Source organism: Salvelinus namaycush, chromosome 33, assembly GCF_016432855.1.
Source record: "Salvelinus namaycush isolate Seneca chromosome 33, SaNama_1.0, whole genome shotgun sequence".
NCBI classification, from domain to species: Eukaryota; Metazoa; Chordata; class Actinopteri; order Salmoniformes; family Salmonidae; genus Salvelinus; species Salvelinus namaycush.
Window position 1 is genome coordinate 17,086,909 of NC_052339.1, and position 15,217 is coordinate 17,102,125.

Consider the following 15,217-nt stretch of genomic DNA (forward strand, 5'->3'; position numbering starts at 1 on the left):
ACCCTGCCGCCCCAATATGGCACCAACGTAACACAATTTGTAAAAAGGAAAGGGGTCTGAATACTTTCCGAATGCACTGTAGGTAGGACTGGTGTCTGAACGGATAGTTCAGAACTTCTGCTCTTTTCTATAACCTGTAGAGAACACAATATGGTCTATACTTGGCATGTAGGTTTTTCACTTATGGGTGGCACAAAATGTGATATGGGGAGGGGAATGGGTTAGGTATATGCAAATTAAATAGTCTGGTATTTACTATAGTTAAAAGCAGTGTAGTGTTTTTGCGGACTGTAGCGTTTTTGCGAACATTACTGGTGTATTTACTATAGTATTCTACAGTCTATTACAACATTCTATATTAAGTACTACACATGATCGAGGGATACTACATTGTGTACTGTAATATTCTACAGTATACTGTCATATTTTTTTCATGTGGGAAGAATCAGGAAGTCTGTCTCGGGTTGCTACCAGGTTTTTTATTTATTATAATTGGCAAAAATTAGGTGAAGGCCCCTGACGTCAAGTGGTACTATGGGGAACGTGTGAACATAACGACTTATGTAAGTAATACAGAAACTGCCGAGCTTGTATCAAAGTACTGTGTAGTCTGTATGTAGACTGTAGAGCTACAGTCAAGTTCCAATGTGGAACCGAGATTTGCTACTAGTATAGCTGACTGCAGTTACCTTAACGTCACAATGTGAAACTGCCAATGTACGATTGCACTTGTCTTATCTAATCTTCATATCCTTTTTTCCCCATGTCTTGTAGATCCAACATACGTCCAGAGAATGGCACCAGTAACTTCCATGAGTTCAAGATGCACACCTTCGACAGAATCACATCCTGTAGCTACTGCCACATGCTGCTAAGGTACGGGGTCACACACGAACACGCGCACACACTACATGTTATTTTACATTTGAGTCATTTAGCAGACGCTCTTATCCAGAGCGACTTACAGGAGTAATTAGGGTTAAGTGCCGTGCTCAAGGGGATAGCAACAGATTTTTGACTGACAACCCTGAACCTGTGTCTACAACCAATGGGTATATATTGGTTGGGGCCGGCAGGTAGCCTAGTGGTTAGAGCTTTGGGTCTAAAGGTTACTGGCCCCAAGCTGACAAGGTAAAAATCTGTCGTTCTGCCCCTGAACAAGGAACCCCCTATTCCTCGGTAGGCCATCATTGTAGATAAGAATTTGTTCACTTGCCTAGTTAAATATATGGATCACTTCATGTCTGTGAAGTGTTGTGAAGAAGACCCAGCTGGTGACACTATATGGCCCATAACTACCCATTCCGGGTGGATGTTAGACGGGGAAAATATATTTAAAATATATTTGAGCATGCAGGAGGACAAATATACTAGGCGAGAAGGGGAGTAACAAGAGTGTGAGCTGACTGAGCATGTGCAGTGCACCTGTGTGTATGGTGTGTTTACAACATCTGTGTGTAACCATGACCCTAACCCATGACCCTAACCCTAACCCTAACCCTAGCTTCATGTCCACAACCTGGCTCAACCCTAACCCTAGCCTCACCCACAACCCTAACCCTAACCCCAGCTTCAAGTCCACATCTGGGTTCAACCCTAACCCATACCTTAGCTACCATGGATGTCCACACCCTGGCTCAACCCTAATTCTAGTGTGTGTGCGTGGCTCACGAGTTAGTCACACTGGGGCTGCTGGGCTTTACATCATTGTAATCAGCAGGAGGTTCTGGAGCGGTTATGTAAAAGAAAATACCGCCGCAGGTAGGGAGGAGTGGAGAGGCGATTGCGGATGGTTGAACCCGAGACAGGGGAGTTAGAATGGCACCAAGTCACATCTTCGTCCTCCTCCTCTTTCTTTACTCCCTCTCTTTATCCTACACACACACACACACACACACACACACACACACACACACACACACACACACACACACACACACACACACACACACACACACACACACACACACACACACACACACACACACACACACACAGTCTTGCGCAGCTAACCTTGTGGGGGCATACAATTCAGTCCCATTCAAAATCCTATTTTCCTTAACCCCTAACCTTAACCCTAATCCGTACTCTTACCCTAACCCTAACCTTATCCCTAACCCTAACTCTAAACCAAAAATCTAACCTTAACCCTAACCCTAGCTCCTAACCCTAAAACTAATTCTAACCCTAACACAAATTCTAACCTTAACCCTAAACCCCCTGGAAATAGCATTTGACCTTGTGGGGACCAACAAAATGTCCCACAAGTATAGTTAAAAACACACACACAAACACACACACACATACCACACTGAGTAACACTGGTTGTCCCTCTCTTCTCTCTTCCAGGGGTATCTTTAACCAGGGGTACCTGTGCTCCAAGTGTGGTGTTGGAGCCCATAAGGAATGTCTGGGGAGGTTTGGCAGCTGTGGAAAAACAGGTGAGAACCCCCCTCAAAACACAGACTCGAGAAAGCAGTACAGTACAAGTAGTACAGTACATACACTATATGACCGATAGTATGTGGACAGCTGTTTGTCAAACATCTCATTCCAAAATCATGAGCATTACATTTTTTTTACAATCTCTATGACCCATTTCTCAATACTTAGGTCACTTTTTCAAAACTCTTCACACAGTTCTCCTAACCAACTTTCGGCTTGGCACAGCTTTTAATTTCACATCCAAAATGCACTAAAACTACCAAAACATTTCATACATGTCTCAAATCAACTCATTCTTCCATAACACTAGCAAAGGTTGTCACCCAACAAGCACACTTTGTCACTCATAAAACAATGACCTAAAAACACTAACAACAGGTAGCATTACACAATGTTTTCTTTTGTAAAATTTCTTTACAAAACAAGAATGACACCTCTCTACTGTTTAGAATTCACTGCAGTATATGTTACAGGAAGGAATCAGACATATTGGAATATGCTTCCATATGTTTTATGTCATTTTTTGGAATTGAGTGATTCCAAAATACAAGAACTTGTATATACACCATCTACCAATACAGATACAGTAGCAATGCTAGTCAACCCTGTCTTCTGCATTTGGCCACAGGTTCTCATCCACATTTCATCTTATGTCATCTTGGGCAATACACTTAGGAAATAATATTTTGGCATGCCTGGTCCATCCCTGGAAATCTTCTGCAGATATGTCCAGGCATCCAGCATTCATTGTGTCAAGGAGGGACATTTGATCATGTGGATGGTGGTCATAAACCTTTCACCTCCATGAGGAAAAGAATTCCTCTATGGGGTTGAGGAGTGGAAAGTAAGGTGGGAGGAAAAGTGACACCATCCTGGGATGGGCTGCAAACCACTCTGTGACTGCACGGGAGTGGTGAAATGCCACATTGTCCCATACAATTACAAACGTTGGCCGATTTTGCCTCACTGCAACCCTTTCCTCACCTGGCACAACCCTTCCGTAGAGGTCATCCAGGAATGAAATGAGACCCTCTGTGTTGTATGACCCAATTAGCGGTTTTTGTAACAGCAATCCATCAGAGGATATTGCTGTACACATTGTGAAGTTGGCACCCCTCTGGCCCGGGACATCCACTGTGGCTCTTTTCCCAATCACATTCCTTCCTCGCCGCCGTGTTTTGGCCAGGTTGAAACCAGCCTTATCCACAAAGATGAATATGTGGGGTGTTTGCCTGGCTTCAATCTCAATGATTCTCTAAAATAAATCCACAAGGCAACATAAGAGTTAGGCTATTACGGTAGTTTACATTATACCTAAAAACATGCCATGGTGTGCCTCTGCCCTGTTTGGTTTTGTTCAAAATCAGTTCTGTATTTTATAGTCATCTTACCGAGACATATTGGTTCCTGAGTTGCTTGAATCGTTCAGAGTTCCTCTCAAAGGGGACAGTGTACAACTGCTTCATCCTGACTTGATGTTGTTTCAGGACTCTAGAAATAGTTGTTATGCTTACATTGTGAATATTTCCAAATGTAATGTTGTCTGCCAACACTCTGTCCCGAATCTCTGTGAGTTTTATGCCATTGTTTCTGATGACCATATCAACGATTGCAGTTTCCTGCACAGCAGTGAAAATCCTACCTCCTGCCTGTGGGAGGTAACCGTTGGGTCCTAAGCAGAAATACAAATACAATTACACACAAGTAGGTTTGGAGGCAATGCTCAATTTACTTCTGTAATGTGCAGTTCAGTCAGATGCCCTTGCAGAATGCACATCTTACCTGTTGTTTTGCCGGAAATTTCTCAGAATAGATTCCACTGTTGAGCGTTGCAGATTTGGCTGCACTCTCAGACCAGCCTCTTTCATTGATAGACCATGATTTATTACATTGTCAATTATAGTAGCCCTAATCTCATCTGAGACGACAGCTCTTGATCTTCCTCTCAGTCTTCTTCCACCACGCATACGTACTCCTCTCCCTCTCCCTCTCCCAGCCAGTCTTCTTCCTCTGTCAGCCACTTCTCTATCTCTGGCTGGGTCCATGTTTACATTACAGTACAGCATTATTCCTAAAATGTCCCCTTTTGTATAGATGGTAATGAAATTGAAAGACTAACACCTGGGTAGGTTTTCAGATGCAATGTGAATCAGCTGTGGTTGGTCTAATTGTTTTGATAGTATTTCATTTTTTAGATTTGGAATATATTTCAATACGATATTACTGTAGAAATGTAGCAAATTGCTGTCTTATTCAATTTTGTGTTATGTTAGGTTTTGAACTTAAGTTCAACAGTTTTGAAAAGAGTATGTAAACATGTGCAAATTGGCCTGTAGGTACATAGAGTTTTGGTGGTGGTTGTGTCTGAGTGAGAAAAGAATTCATGAAATTTGAAAGATGTAGTCATTGAATGCATTTCGTGCCAAAGCAATGAAACATTATCCAGTTTAGCCCACATAGACTGCTGTTGTGTTCACTGTGTGCAGAGTTTTGAAAAAGTGACCTAAGTATTGAGAAATTGTTCCTAGCTGTTGTTAAAAACTGTAATATGGAGTTGGTCCCCCCTTTGCTGCTATAACAGCATCCACTCTACTGTGAAGGCTTTCCGCTAGATGTTGGAACATTGCTGCAGGGACTTGCTTCCATTCAGCCACGAGCTAAGTGAGGTTCGGGGACTGATGTTGAGCGATTAGGCCTGGCTCGCAGTCAATGTTCCAATTCATCCCAAATGTGTTTGATGGAGTTGAGGGCTCTGTGCAGGCCAGTCATGTTCTTCCGCACCGATCTCGACAAACTTTTTCTGTATGGACCTCGCTTTGTGCACAGGGGCATTGTCATGCAGAAACAGGAAAGGGCCTTCCCAAAACTGTTGCCACAAAGTTGGAAGCACAGACTTGTCTAGAATATCTTTGTATGCTGTAGCATTAAGATTTCCCTTCACTGGAACTAAGGGCCCGACCATGAAAAACAGCCCCAGACCATTATTCCTACTCCACCAAACTTTACAGTTGGCACTATGCATTGGGGCAGATAGCGTTCTCCTGGCATCCGCCAAACCCAGATTCGTCCGTCGGACTGCCAGATGGTGAAGCGTGATTCATCACTCCAGAGAACGCGGTTCCACTGCTCCATAGTCCAATGGTGGCGAGCTTTACACCACTCCAGCTGACGCTTGGCATTATGCATGATGATCTTAGGCTTGTGTGTGGCTGTTCCGCCATGGAAACCCATTTCATGAAGCTCCCATCAAACAGTTATTGTGCTGACGTTGCTTCCAGAGGCAGTTTGGAACTCGGTAGTGAGTGTTGCAACCGAGGACAGACCCAGCAGTCCTGTTCTGTGAGCTTGTGTGGCCTACCACTTCGCGGCTGAGCCGTTGTTGCTCCTAGACGTTTCCACTTCACAACAACAGCACTTACAGTTGCCTGGGGCAGCTTTAGCAGGTCAGAAATTTGACAAACTGGCTTGTTGAAAAGGTGGCATCCTATGTCACTGAGCTCTTCAGTATTGTGCATTCTACTGCCAATGTTTGTCTATGGAGATTGCATGGCTGCACGCTCAATGTTATACACATGTCAGCAACGGTTATGGCTGAAATAGCCGTATCCACTAATTTGAAGGGGTGTCCACATACTTGTGTATATATACTCTTAAAATGTATATTTCATGTTAATGTGTATACCTGAAAGTAAATTGAAAATCTGCCGATAATTAACCTAGAATAAGGAAAAGCTCATAGTCACTGTGTATGGGGATTGGTCAGAGTATGAAACCTGAACACTTATATAACTCCAATCAAATAACATCACTGTGCTCACTCACTGTACATACCTTTAAACTGCTCACTGTGCTCACTCACTGTACATACCTTTAAACTGCTCACTGTGCTCACTCACTATACATACCTTTAAACTGTTCACTATTCTCACTCACTGTACATACCTTTAAACTGTTCACTGTGCTCACTCACTGTACATACCTTTAAACTGTTCACTGTGCTCACTCACTGTACATGCCTTTAAACTGTTCACTGCACACACACACACACACACACACACACACACACACACACACACACACACACACACACACACACACACACACACACACACACACACACACACACACACACACACACACACACACACACACACACACACATGCAATGGGAACAGAACATGAGTGATTAGAGTAGACTCATGACATTCCTCATGACAAACAGGTCCTGCAGACTTCCCCTGACTTGCAGTGAGTGTGTCAGTGGCCTGTGTGTGTGTGTGTGTGTGTGTGTGTGTGTGTGTGTGTGTGTGTGTGTGTGTGTGTGTGTGTGTGTGTGTGTGTGCAGATTGCAGCAAGGTGCCTGCTCCTGTTGGTGTTGGCATCACTCACAAGCAATCAGGTCAGCAGTGCAATAACACAGTCACCAGCTACACCTGGTCACTAGCTTCCCTGAATAGATTACTGTCATGCCACGGGGGGGCTGGAGAAAATCCCAATTGTCTCCCATGTGGAGATAAACGTTAGTCCCTTTTACAGTGTTAGAAAGTAGAATGCACTTGGTTGCAGTATGTTATGTTGCAACTATGCTTTCACTACCAACTTGCTTGTTAAGCAGTTATTAACGCATGGCTGATGTTGGCTGAGTAGCAATAGATATAGTAACCTCATCAACACATAGCAGTTATTGACAGGAAAACAGAACACAATCACAACATCCATGGACAATCAGGAATGTGCATTACAACAATGAATGCTGTGCCTTGGAATACAGCGTTATGCCTGCAGTTCTGCAGGAGGTATGTGTTTACAGTACTCTGTCTCCAGGGTGTTCTGCAGGTGAGGCTTGTTTACCTCAGGTCCCAGTTGGCTCTCTCTCCCTCTGCTCTTCGTTATCAGCCCTGTTCAGCGTTACTTTGTGTAACAGGTCAAAGTTCGATCCAGAGCTGCCTGGCTGTCTGCTGTAGAGGGAGCGGGAGGAGGGAGGGGGGGGGGGGGGGGGGGGGGGGTGTGTGTGCTTGTTGATGGGGTGTAGCCCGTCCCAGGAGAGCCAATGAACAAACAGAGAACAAACTCTCAGAGCAGAACAGTCGTCAGCCCTGCCCCCTGAAGTGGTTTACTCCAGACTCTTTACTCCTGTCAGGTACCTTCAGCACAACAAACCAATGAGGAAGAAGAGTAGACAGTACCGCGAGTTGCTTTCTGCTTCACTAATGAGAGAGTGCTTCTGCAGCGCTGGAACACTGTGTGTGTGTGAGAGAGTTCTTCTGCAGCGCTGGAACACTGTGTGTGTGTGTGAGAGAGTGTGTGTGTGTGTGTGTTGGGTAACAGTTTGTGCGTGTGATCGTGAGTGTGTGTGTGGCTGTTATGCGTTCTCCTTGTAACCCACTCACCATGCCTGTTTTCAAACTCCTTTCAGATCCGGGCTCCTTCAGAACTCAGGTAAGACAGTGTGTGTTTCTATCTCCTTTCCCTTTCCAAAGTTCTGCTCTGTTCTGTTCTTACCCTTTGAAGACGTTCCCCTCTCTGTGGATATTGCCGAAGAAACTCCAATTGACTTTACTTATTTTAGCGTGAGCCGATAGATAGTGAATACTTTTCTTCTGTAGATGATTGGAGAGTTGTGAAGGCCAGGTCTTAGCATATAAGTGCAACCCCCATGTGTTTCATTGAAAATGCATGATACGAAATGTATCAACTTTGGCAACTATTCTGAATGTTTTTTTGAAGGTGGCTAAGATAGATTGCGGTTCTGTGATTCTGAAGGTTAAAACTGGTGATGGAGGTTATAAATTATGATGGAGGTTATAACTAATGTTGGAGGTTATAACTGGTGATGGAGGTTATAACTGGTGATGAAGGTTATAACTGGTGATGGAGGTTATAACTGGTGATGGAGGTTATAAATTATGATGGAGGTTATAACTAATGTTGGAAGTTATAACTAATGTTGGAGGTTATAACTGGTGAAGGAGGTTATAACTGGTGATGGAGGTTATAAATTATGATGGAGGTTATAACTAATGGTGGAAGTTATAACTAATGTTGGAGGTTATAACTGGTGAAGGAGTTTAGAACTGGTGATGGAGGTTATAAATTAGGATGGAGGTTATAACTTGTGATAGAGGTTATAAATTATGATGGAGGTTATAATGCATTATGTGTAAAAATGCATATTGGCTCAATGCATGCTATGTCTGTTTGCAGAGATAGCATTGGATGAAATATTCATTGTGTGTTTGCAGAGCAGAGCAGGCATATTCATAGCATTACCCAACCAGTCCCTCTATATTCATCTCACTGCAACAAGATAAATCAGTTATTTAGCATGCAACGCTGGATAGAAATGCATTTACTGGTGATGCAATGCAACCCTACAGAGTAAGACTTCTTTAACCCGTTTACCCTACAGCAGTGGGGGAGGTTTGTGTGGGCCTGGAAAATTACCGTATATGAATTGAAGTTATCACATAATATATGTATATATGAGTTCCAACTGGAGGCAGGCCCCATTTTCTCATCATGGCAGGTTTGCTTGCTACAGTATCTGGTCAGCTTTATTACATTGGAATACATGTCACTGTGTGCGTGTCACAATGAACATATACAATTGATGTATGTATGTATGTTCGGGATGTACAGTATGCAGGTAGTAGGTTAGGGAGAGGAAACATTAGGTTTACATCTCAACCTCTTTCTGAGCAAACCTGTGTTTCATAGTGGAGTGAGAGTGAACTTTCAGTGTGTGTGTGTGTGTGTGTGTGTGTGTGTGTGTGTGTGTGTGTGTGTGTGTGTGTGTGTGTGTGTGTGTGTGTGTTACAGTAGTTAATCATGGTGTCTGTTTTTTTCCATTGCAGGAAAAATCAGTGCAAGGACGGCGCTCAGATCCAGGTTAGTGCATTCTGAATACAACATGGTAATAACAGTCATCTCCTACACACTCACATCAGTCACATAATCCCCCCCTCCTCGCTCTCTCACTCTTTTTCTATTTCTCTCTCTCTGTCTCTCTCTCTCCCTCTCTCTCTCTCTCTCTCTCTCTTTCACACTCTCTCCCCTATCTCTCTCTCACTCTCTTCCCCTCTCTATCTCTTCTCTCTCTCTCGCTGGCTCTTTTGTTCTCTCTATCTCTCTCTCTTTTAATTTTACCCTCCTTCCTCCTCTGTTGGAATGGACCATGACATATAGCAAACTCTCAAATCATAGACACACAGCTACATGAGGAGGAGGGCATAAATTGCCTGTTATACTGTGGAAAATCCTTATTGACCCACCATGCAGTGAAATCAATAGGCACTTGATTGCTTGGGCCCTTATCGTTTCATAATTGTCCGCACTCGCATAGTTCTGTCTGCTCAAAGGTGAGCTAACACGGGGTTTGTCCTTGTGTTGTTGGAAATGCATTTCATGCTCTGAGACTCGGTTCTCCTCACTGATATTCTCACGTACTAGTGTCTGTGCCTGTTAGGGCAAGCTAACACACGTTACCCCTGACTCAATAGACTTTTCGCTGTAATCAGATACAGAGAGGAAAACAGAACAGAAAGCAAGTTAAGTCCCCCCTCAGTCTCACCCCGTTGTCTACAGTAGAGTGGGGAATGTGTACTAGTGTGTCAGGGTGAAATAGGCCAGGTTAGGAGTGCTACTCTAGGACAACCAGGAAATAACCAGTTAGTGGTTGTTCCCCAGTAAACAGGTCTAAGAAACAGGTCTGAACCCAAACACACATATTTGAAGAAGGTTATCTCCCATCTGATAACAGGAGGTGGAACTAGAGTACAGTTATACTGTATGTCTGCATGCTTAACTTGATGAAACATTATGATATGAGAGAGAGATTATGGCTACGATGGAACGACAGGTGTGTGTGCGTGTGTGTCTCCCCTCGTTATCTTCTATAATGGGATCATGAATATTTAGAGTTAAGAGAACCGCGCGTGCACGGGTGCGCACACACGCACACACACACATTCACACACACTCCATCAGGATGACATCCACGGCATAGTGTTGCAACGTACATGAAGACATGGGGGTCACCCTGGGTATATTGGGGTCTGTTGATTCATTAAGTTGCTCAGTGTGAAATGACCTCAGTTCAGTTCTGCCTCTGTACTGGTACTAAAGCACAGCTACTCTGCTGGGAGGCTGTCTCTCCCTTAGTCTCTCTCTCAGTCTCTCCCTCAGTCTCTCCCTTAGTCTCTCTCTCAGTCTCTCCCTCAGTCTCTCTCTCAGTCTCTCTCTCAGTCTCTCTCTCAGTCTCTCCCTCAGTCTCTCTCTCAGTCTCTCTCTCAGTCTCTCTCTCAGTCTCTCTCTCAGTCTCTCTCTCAGTCTCTCTCTCAGTCTCTCTCTCAGTCTCTCTCTCAGTCTCTCTCAGTCTCTCTCTCAGTCTCTCTCTCAGTCTCTCCCTCAGTTTCTCTCTCAGTCTCTCTCTCAGTCTCTCTCTCAGTCTCTCTCTCAGTCTCTCCCTCAGTCTCTCCCTCAGTCTCTCTCTCAGTCTCTCTCTCAGTCTCTCCCTCAGTCTCTCTCTCAGTCTCTCTCTCAGTCTCTCTCAGTCTCTCCCTCAGTCTCTCTCTCAGTCTCTCTCTCAGTCTCTCCCTCAGTTTCTCTCTCAGTCTCTCTCTCAGTCTCTCTCTCAGTCTCTCTCTCAGTCTCTCCCTCAGTCTCTCCCTCAGTCTCTCCCTCAGTCTCTCTCTCAGTCTCTCCCTCAGTCTCTCTCTCAGTCTCTCCCCCAGTCTCTCTCATTCTCTCTCTCAGTCTCTCTCTCAGTCTCTATGTCAGTCTCCCCCCCAGTCTTTCTCTTATTCTCTCCCTCAGTCTCTCTCTGTCTCTCTCTGTCTCTCTCTGTCTCTCTCTCAGTCTCTCCCTCAGTCTCTCCCCCAGTCTTTCTCTCAGTCTCTCTCTGTCTCTCCCTGTCTCTCCCTTAGTCTCTCCCTCAGTCTTTCTCTCATTCTCTCTCTGTCTCACTTTCAGTCTCTCTCTCAGTCTCTCTCTCAGCCTCTCTCTGTCTTTCTCTCAGTCTCTCCCTCAGTCTTTCTCTCAGTCTCTCTCTGTCTTTCTCTCAGTCTCTCTCTCAGTCTCTCTCTGTCTCTCCCTTAGTCTCTCCCTCAGTCTTTCTCTCATTCTCTCTCTGTCTCACTTTCAGTCTCTCTCTCAGTCTCTCTCTCAGTCTCTCTCAGTCTCTCCCTCAGTCTCTCCCCCAGTCTTTCTCTCAGTCTCTCTCTGTCTCTCCCTGTCTCTCCCTTAGTCTCTCCCTCAGTCTTTCTCTCATTCTCTCTCTGTCTCACTTTCAGTCTCTCTCTCAGTCTCTCTCTCAGTCTCTCTCTCAGTCTCTCTCTCAGTCTCTCTCTGTCTTTCTCTCAGTCTCTCCCTCAGTCTTTCTCTCTCCCTCAGTCTCTTTCTCAGTCACTCCTTCAGTCTCGCTTTGTCTCTCCCCCAGACTCTCCCTTTGGCCCCTTCACACAGCCCATTCACAACTATTCATTCTCACAAAATGCTTTATCTTTCCAGAAATATGTGCTCACCCTCCCCCAAATGATTAATTCCTATGAGATGAAGGATAATCAACCTCTCTCTTTTGTCGTTCTCAAACTCCACTGCTTGGCTTTAGAAACTTTTTAGAGATTCTTTCAATCTCTTACACTCTCTTTTTGATCTCTCTCTCGCTCTTTCTCTCCCTCCCTCTCTCTTTCTTTCTATATCTCTATCTCTCTCTCTCTCTCCCTGGTGTCTGTGGACTTACTGCACGGGTTACTATTCCCTCAGTTCTCGTCATGAGCAGCTGTGGGGAGAGAAAGGCATTGTCGTGCTTAATGGAAGATATCCTTTGTCTTGTGTGTGCGTGTGTGCATGCCTTTGTGTGTGTGTGTGCGCGCTTTTGTGCGTGTGTGTGTGTGCAGAAGTGACCGTGAGAGCCCCATCTTCAGTCCTGCTAGCTTCTGTAGTATTTAAGCACCCTCTCAGCTCACAGGAGAGCTTCTGTCCAGACCATCTCCATCTTAGGCCATAAGGATTAGAGGTTTAGGAAGTGTTACTATCACAGGACCCCCCCCCCCCCCCCCGTCCAAACCCTGACTTCCCTAGGAACACAGGTACTTTAAAATACATCTGCATCCCTCTCTTGTCGACCATCCTTAATCTATTCTCCCCCATCCTGTTCTGTTTCTAGTCCTGTTCTGTTTCTAGTCTCTTTATAAGAGTCTGAGCTTTCTTCATCACCATGGAGTGAGAAACACAACAGTGTGTGGTGGATTGTAAACACACTGTTCTTGTTTGAACTGAATCTCCTTAGATACAAACACAATTGAACAGATATTGCCAAGAATATGGTTATATTCCTTTTAGTCTACTCCGTTGGATTCTACCTGGCTTTTGTTGTACCTTTGGATAACAAAAATGTTTGATGACTGGAAAATTGGACAATAGCACATGCGATGTTACCGAGACCAAGGATAAAGCTATTGTTTCATAGCTTTTGATTGCTTGGTCGTATATGGATGGTTGGTATGGTGACAAGTGGGAGGGTGGCAAAGGTTCATTGTTTTGCTTTCAGATCTGCACACGCACCCATATAGATGAATATGAACACACTGATATTGTGGTTGTGTTTACTCTCTCAGGGTTACCTAAGATGTTGGTGACCAGGAACTATTTTGGCGTGCCAAGTCCCATATGTGGCCCGCCCCTCAACATCCAGCAAGGTGACATCATCGAGCTGGTCTGTGCCGATCTACACAGCTCCTGGTGGCAGGTGAGAGAGACATCGGTGTGTGTGAGTTTATGTGCGTGTGTGTGTGTCTCTGTGTGTGGCAGGTGAAGTGTCCCTTCTCTCCACCATTACATGTTACCTCACCCCTCTTGATCAAACCATGTTTTAACAAACTATTTCAGATGAAACTAAATGAATTGGTTTGTTCAATCAGTGAATCATATGCACCATTGTGTAAACTGAAACATTAAGCCCTGCCCTGACCAGTGACATAATGTTGTTGTGTATCAGCACTGTACAGGTACACCTATTGAAAGACACACCTATTATGAGAATAGGAAGATTCAAATCTTTTGTGAAGCATCACAGCACAGTTGAAAAATATATGGCAAATAAAAATCCGAAATGGATGATGTTGGAAGATAGATGGGAAAGGTTGAGTGGAGCTGAAGGGTGGGACTAATAACAAGATAAACAATGTAGGGCATACGGGATCTGTGAAATGTGTATAGGTGCGGAGCTATTGTGAAATAGCACAGTTACAAGTGGAAATCAAACTGGATGGACAACAGAAATAGAGGAAGGACTAAGAACAAACAAGAGAGAACTATTATAAAGTAGACTGTGTCTGTAAAATGTGTATAAGATGTATAAATTGAAGGTAAAAACAGAAATGTTTATCAGTTTACTCCAATTGGGGGATCGGTGGTAGGGTTTGCGGGGAATAATAATAAAGGTATACTCTTTAAAAAAAGTATGTATGTCTATGTAGGTATGTGTATGTATATATGTGTATATGTATGCATACGTGAATGGATATATATATTTACCCAAAAAAATATGGGGGATTGGAAATGATGCAGACAATTACATTGGAAGCAACATTCTTTCCGCAATATTAAGCTGATCCACCCCCCAAAAAAAAAAAAAAAAAAAAAAAAAAAAACTATTAGACTGGGACAAGAACTAAATGAGCATTGTGGAAGGAAAACAAGTGTTATTTTCTAAGTCTTCTTTCTGTTGAACATGTCTGTTTAATTCTCACAATATTCAGTAATCAACATGGCTCTAATTGATTTTCATAGACTGGTCTGTTTTGTTTGGCAGCTTATTCTAATCTGACTGTGCCTCTGCACTGTGGGACTCCAGTGTGACTCCAGTGTGACTCCTGTGTGACTCCAGTGTGACTCCAGTGCATTTCTAGCTGCATTGTCTGTCTGTCACACACTGCTATGGGTAACTGCACAGGGAGTGGCTAATCCACTGCTTAGAAAATTGTTGAAACTGTAGGTTTCAGCGTGCCATTTTTACAGCAACACTGAGGAGCTGACGTAAACATGGGGGGTACATACTGAAACTACACCCAGACAACACTGAACATTTCACCATGTTGTCGTGTGGGGGAAGTCTTATAACACACGTACGCACACGCACGCATGCACACACCCACAAACACACACATTCTTCCATAATGTGACTTTAATCTGGGAGAACAATAACAGGCCTTCAGGAGCACGCCAGATGAGGGTGTGGGCATCACCGTCTTTGTGTACAGTTTACCCTGCCAATGTGTGTGTTTGTGCCTTTCCAAACCACACAGAGGCACACGCCCATTCAGACACCTCCAGCTCTTTGTTTGTGTGTTTTGGGCTAGCTGGCTGGCTGGCTGGCTGGCTGGCTGGCTGGCTGGCTGGCTGGCTGGCTGGCTGGCTGGCTGGCTGAATGGATGGATGGATGGATGGCGTTACAACAGCAGCAGCAGGGAGGAAGGCTATTTGCTATTTCTGCTGTCTGCTCTGGCTCTGCCTGAATCCACGTGGGCCTAGATATAGAAGCTCTCTTCTCTTCTCTCTCTCTCTCTCTCTCTCTCTCTCTCTCTCTCTCTCTCTCTCTCTCTCTCTCTCTCTCTCTCTCTCTCTCTCTCTCTCTCTCTCTCTCTCTCTCTCTCTCTCTCTCCCTCTCCCTCTCCCTTCCCAGCCCTCCCCTTTTTCTCACACCGTCCAGTTTCACCTCTCTCCCACTTCCTTCCTGTCTCTCTCAGTCAGACCCAGTGGAGTCAGAGACACT

The 15,217-nt window shown here is 44.4% G+C and overlaps 1 protein-coding gene across 1 annotated transcript in view; it reads left to right on the forward strand.

Moving 5' to 3' along the window:
* LOC120028131 (guanine nucleotide exchange factor VAV3) overlaps positions 1-15,217 on the forward strand; it is a 134,652-nt gene that overhangs the window by 97,119 nt on the left and 22,316 nt on the right. Inside the window, exons 16-20 of the mRNA XM_038973325.1 lie at positions 775-876; positions 2,350-2,441; positions 7,862-7,884; positions 9,300-9,333; positions 13,062-13,192. Coding sequence (XP_038829253.1) covers positions 775-876; positions 2,350-2,441; positions 7,862-7,884; positions 9,300-9,333; positions 13,062-13,192 — 382 coding nt within the window. The remainder of the gene's footprint in view (positions 1-774; positions 877-2,349; positions 2,442-7,861; positions 7,885-9,299; positions 9,334-13,061; positions 13,193-15,217) is intronic.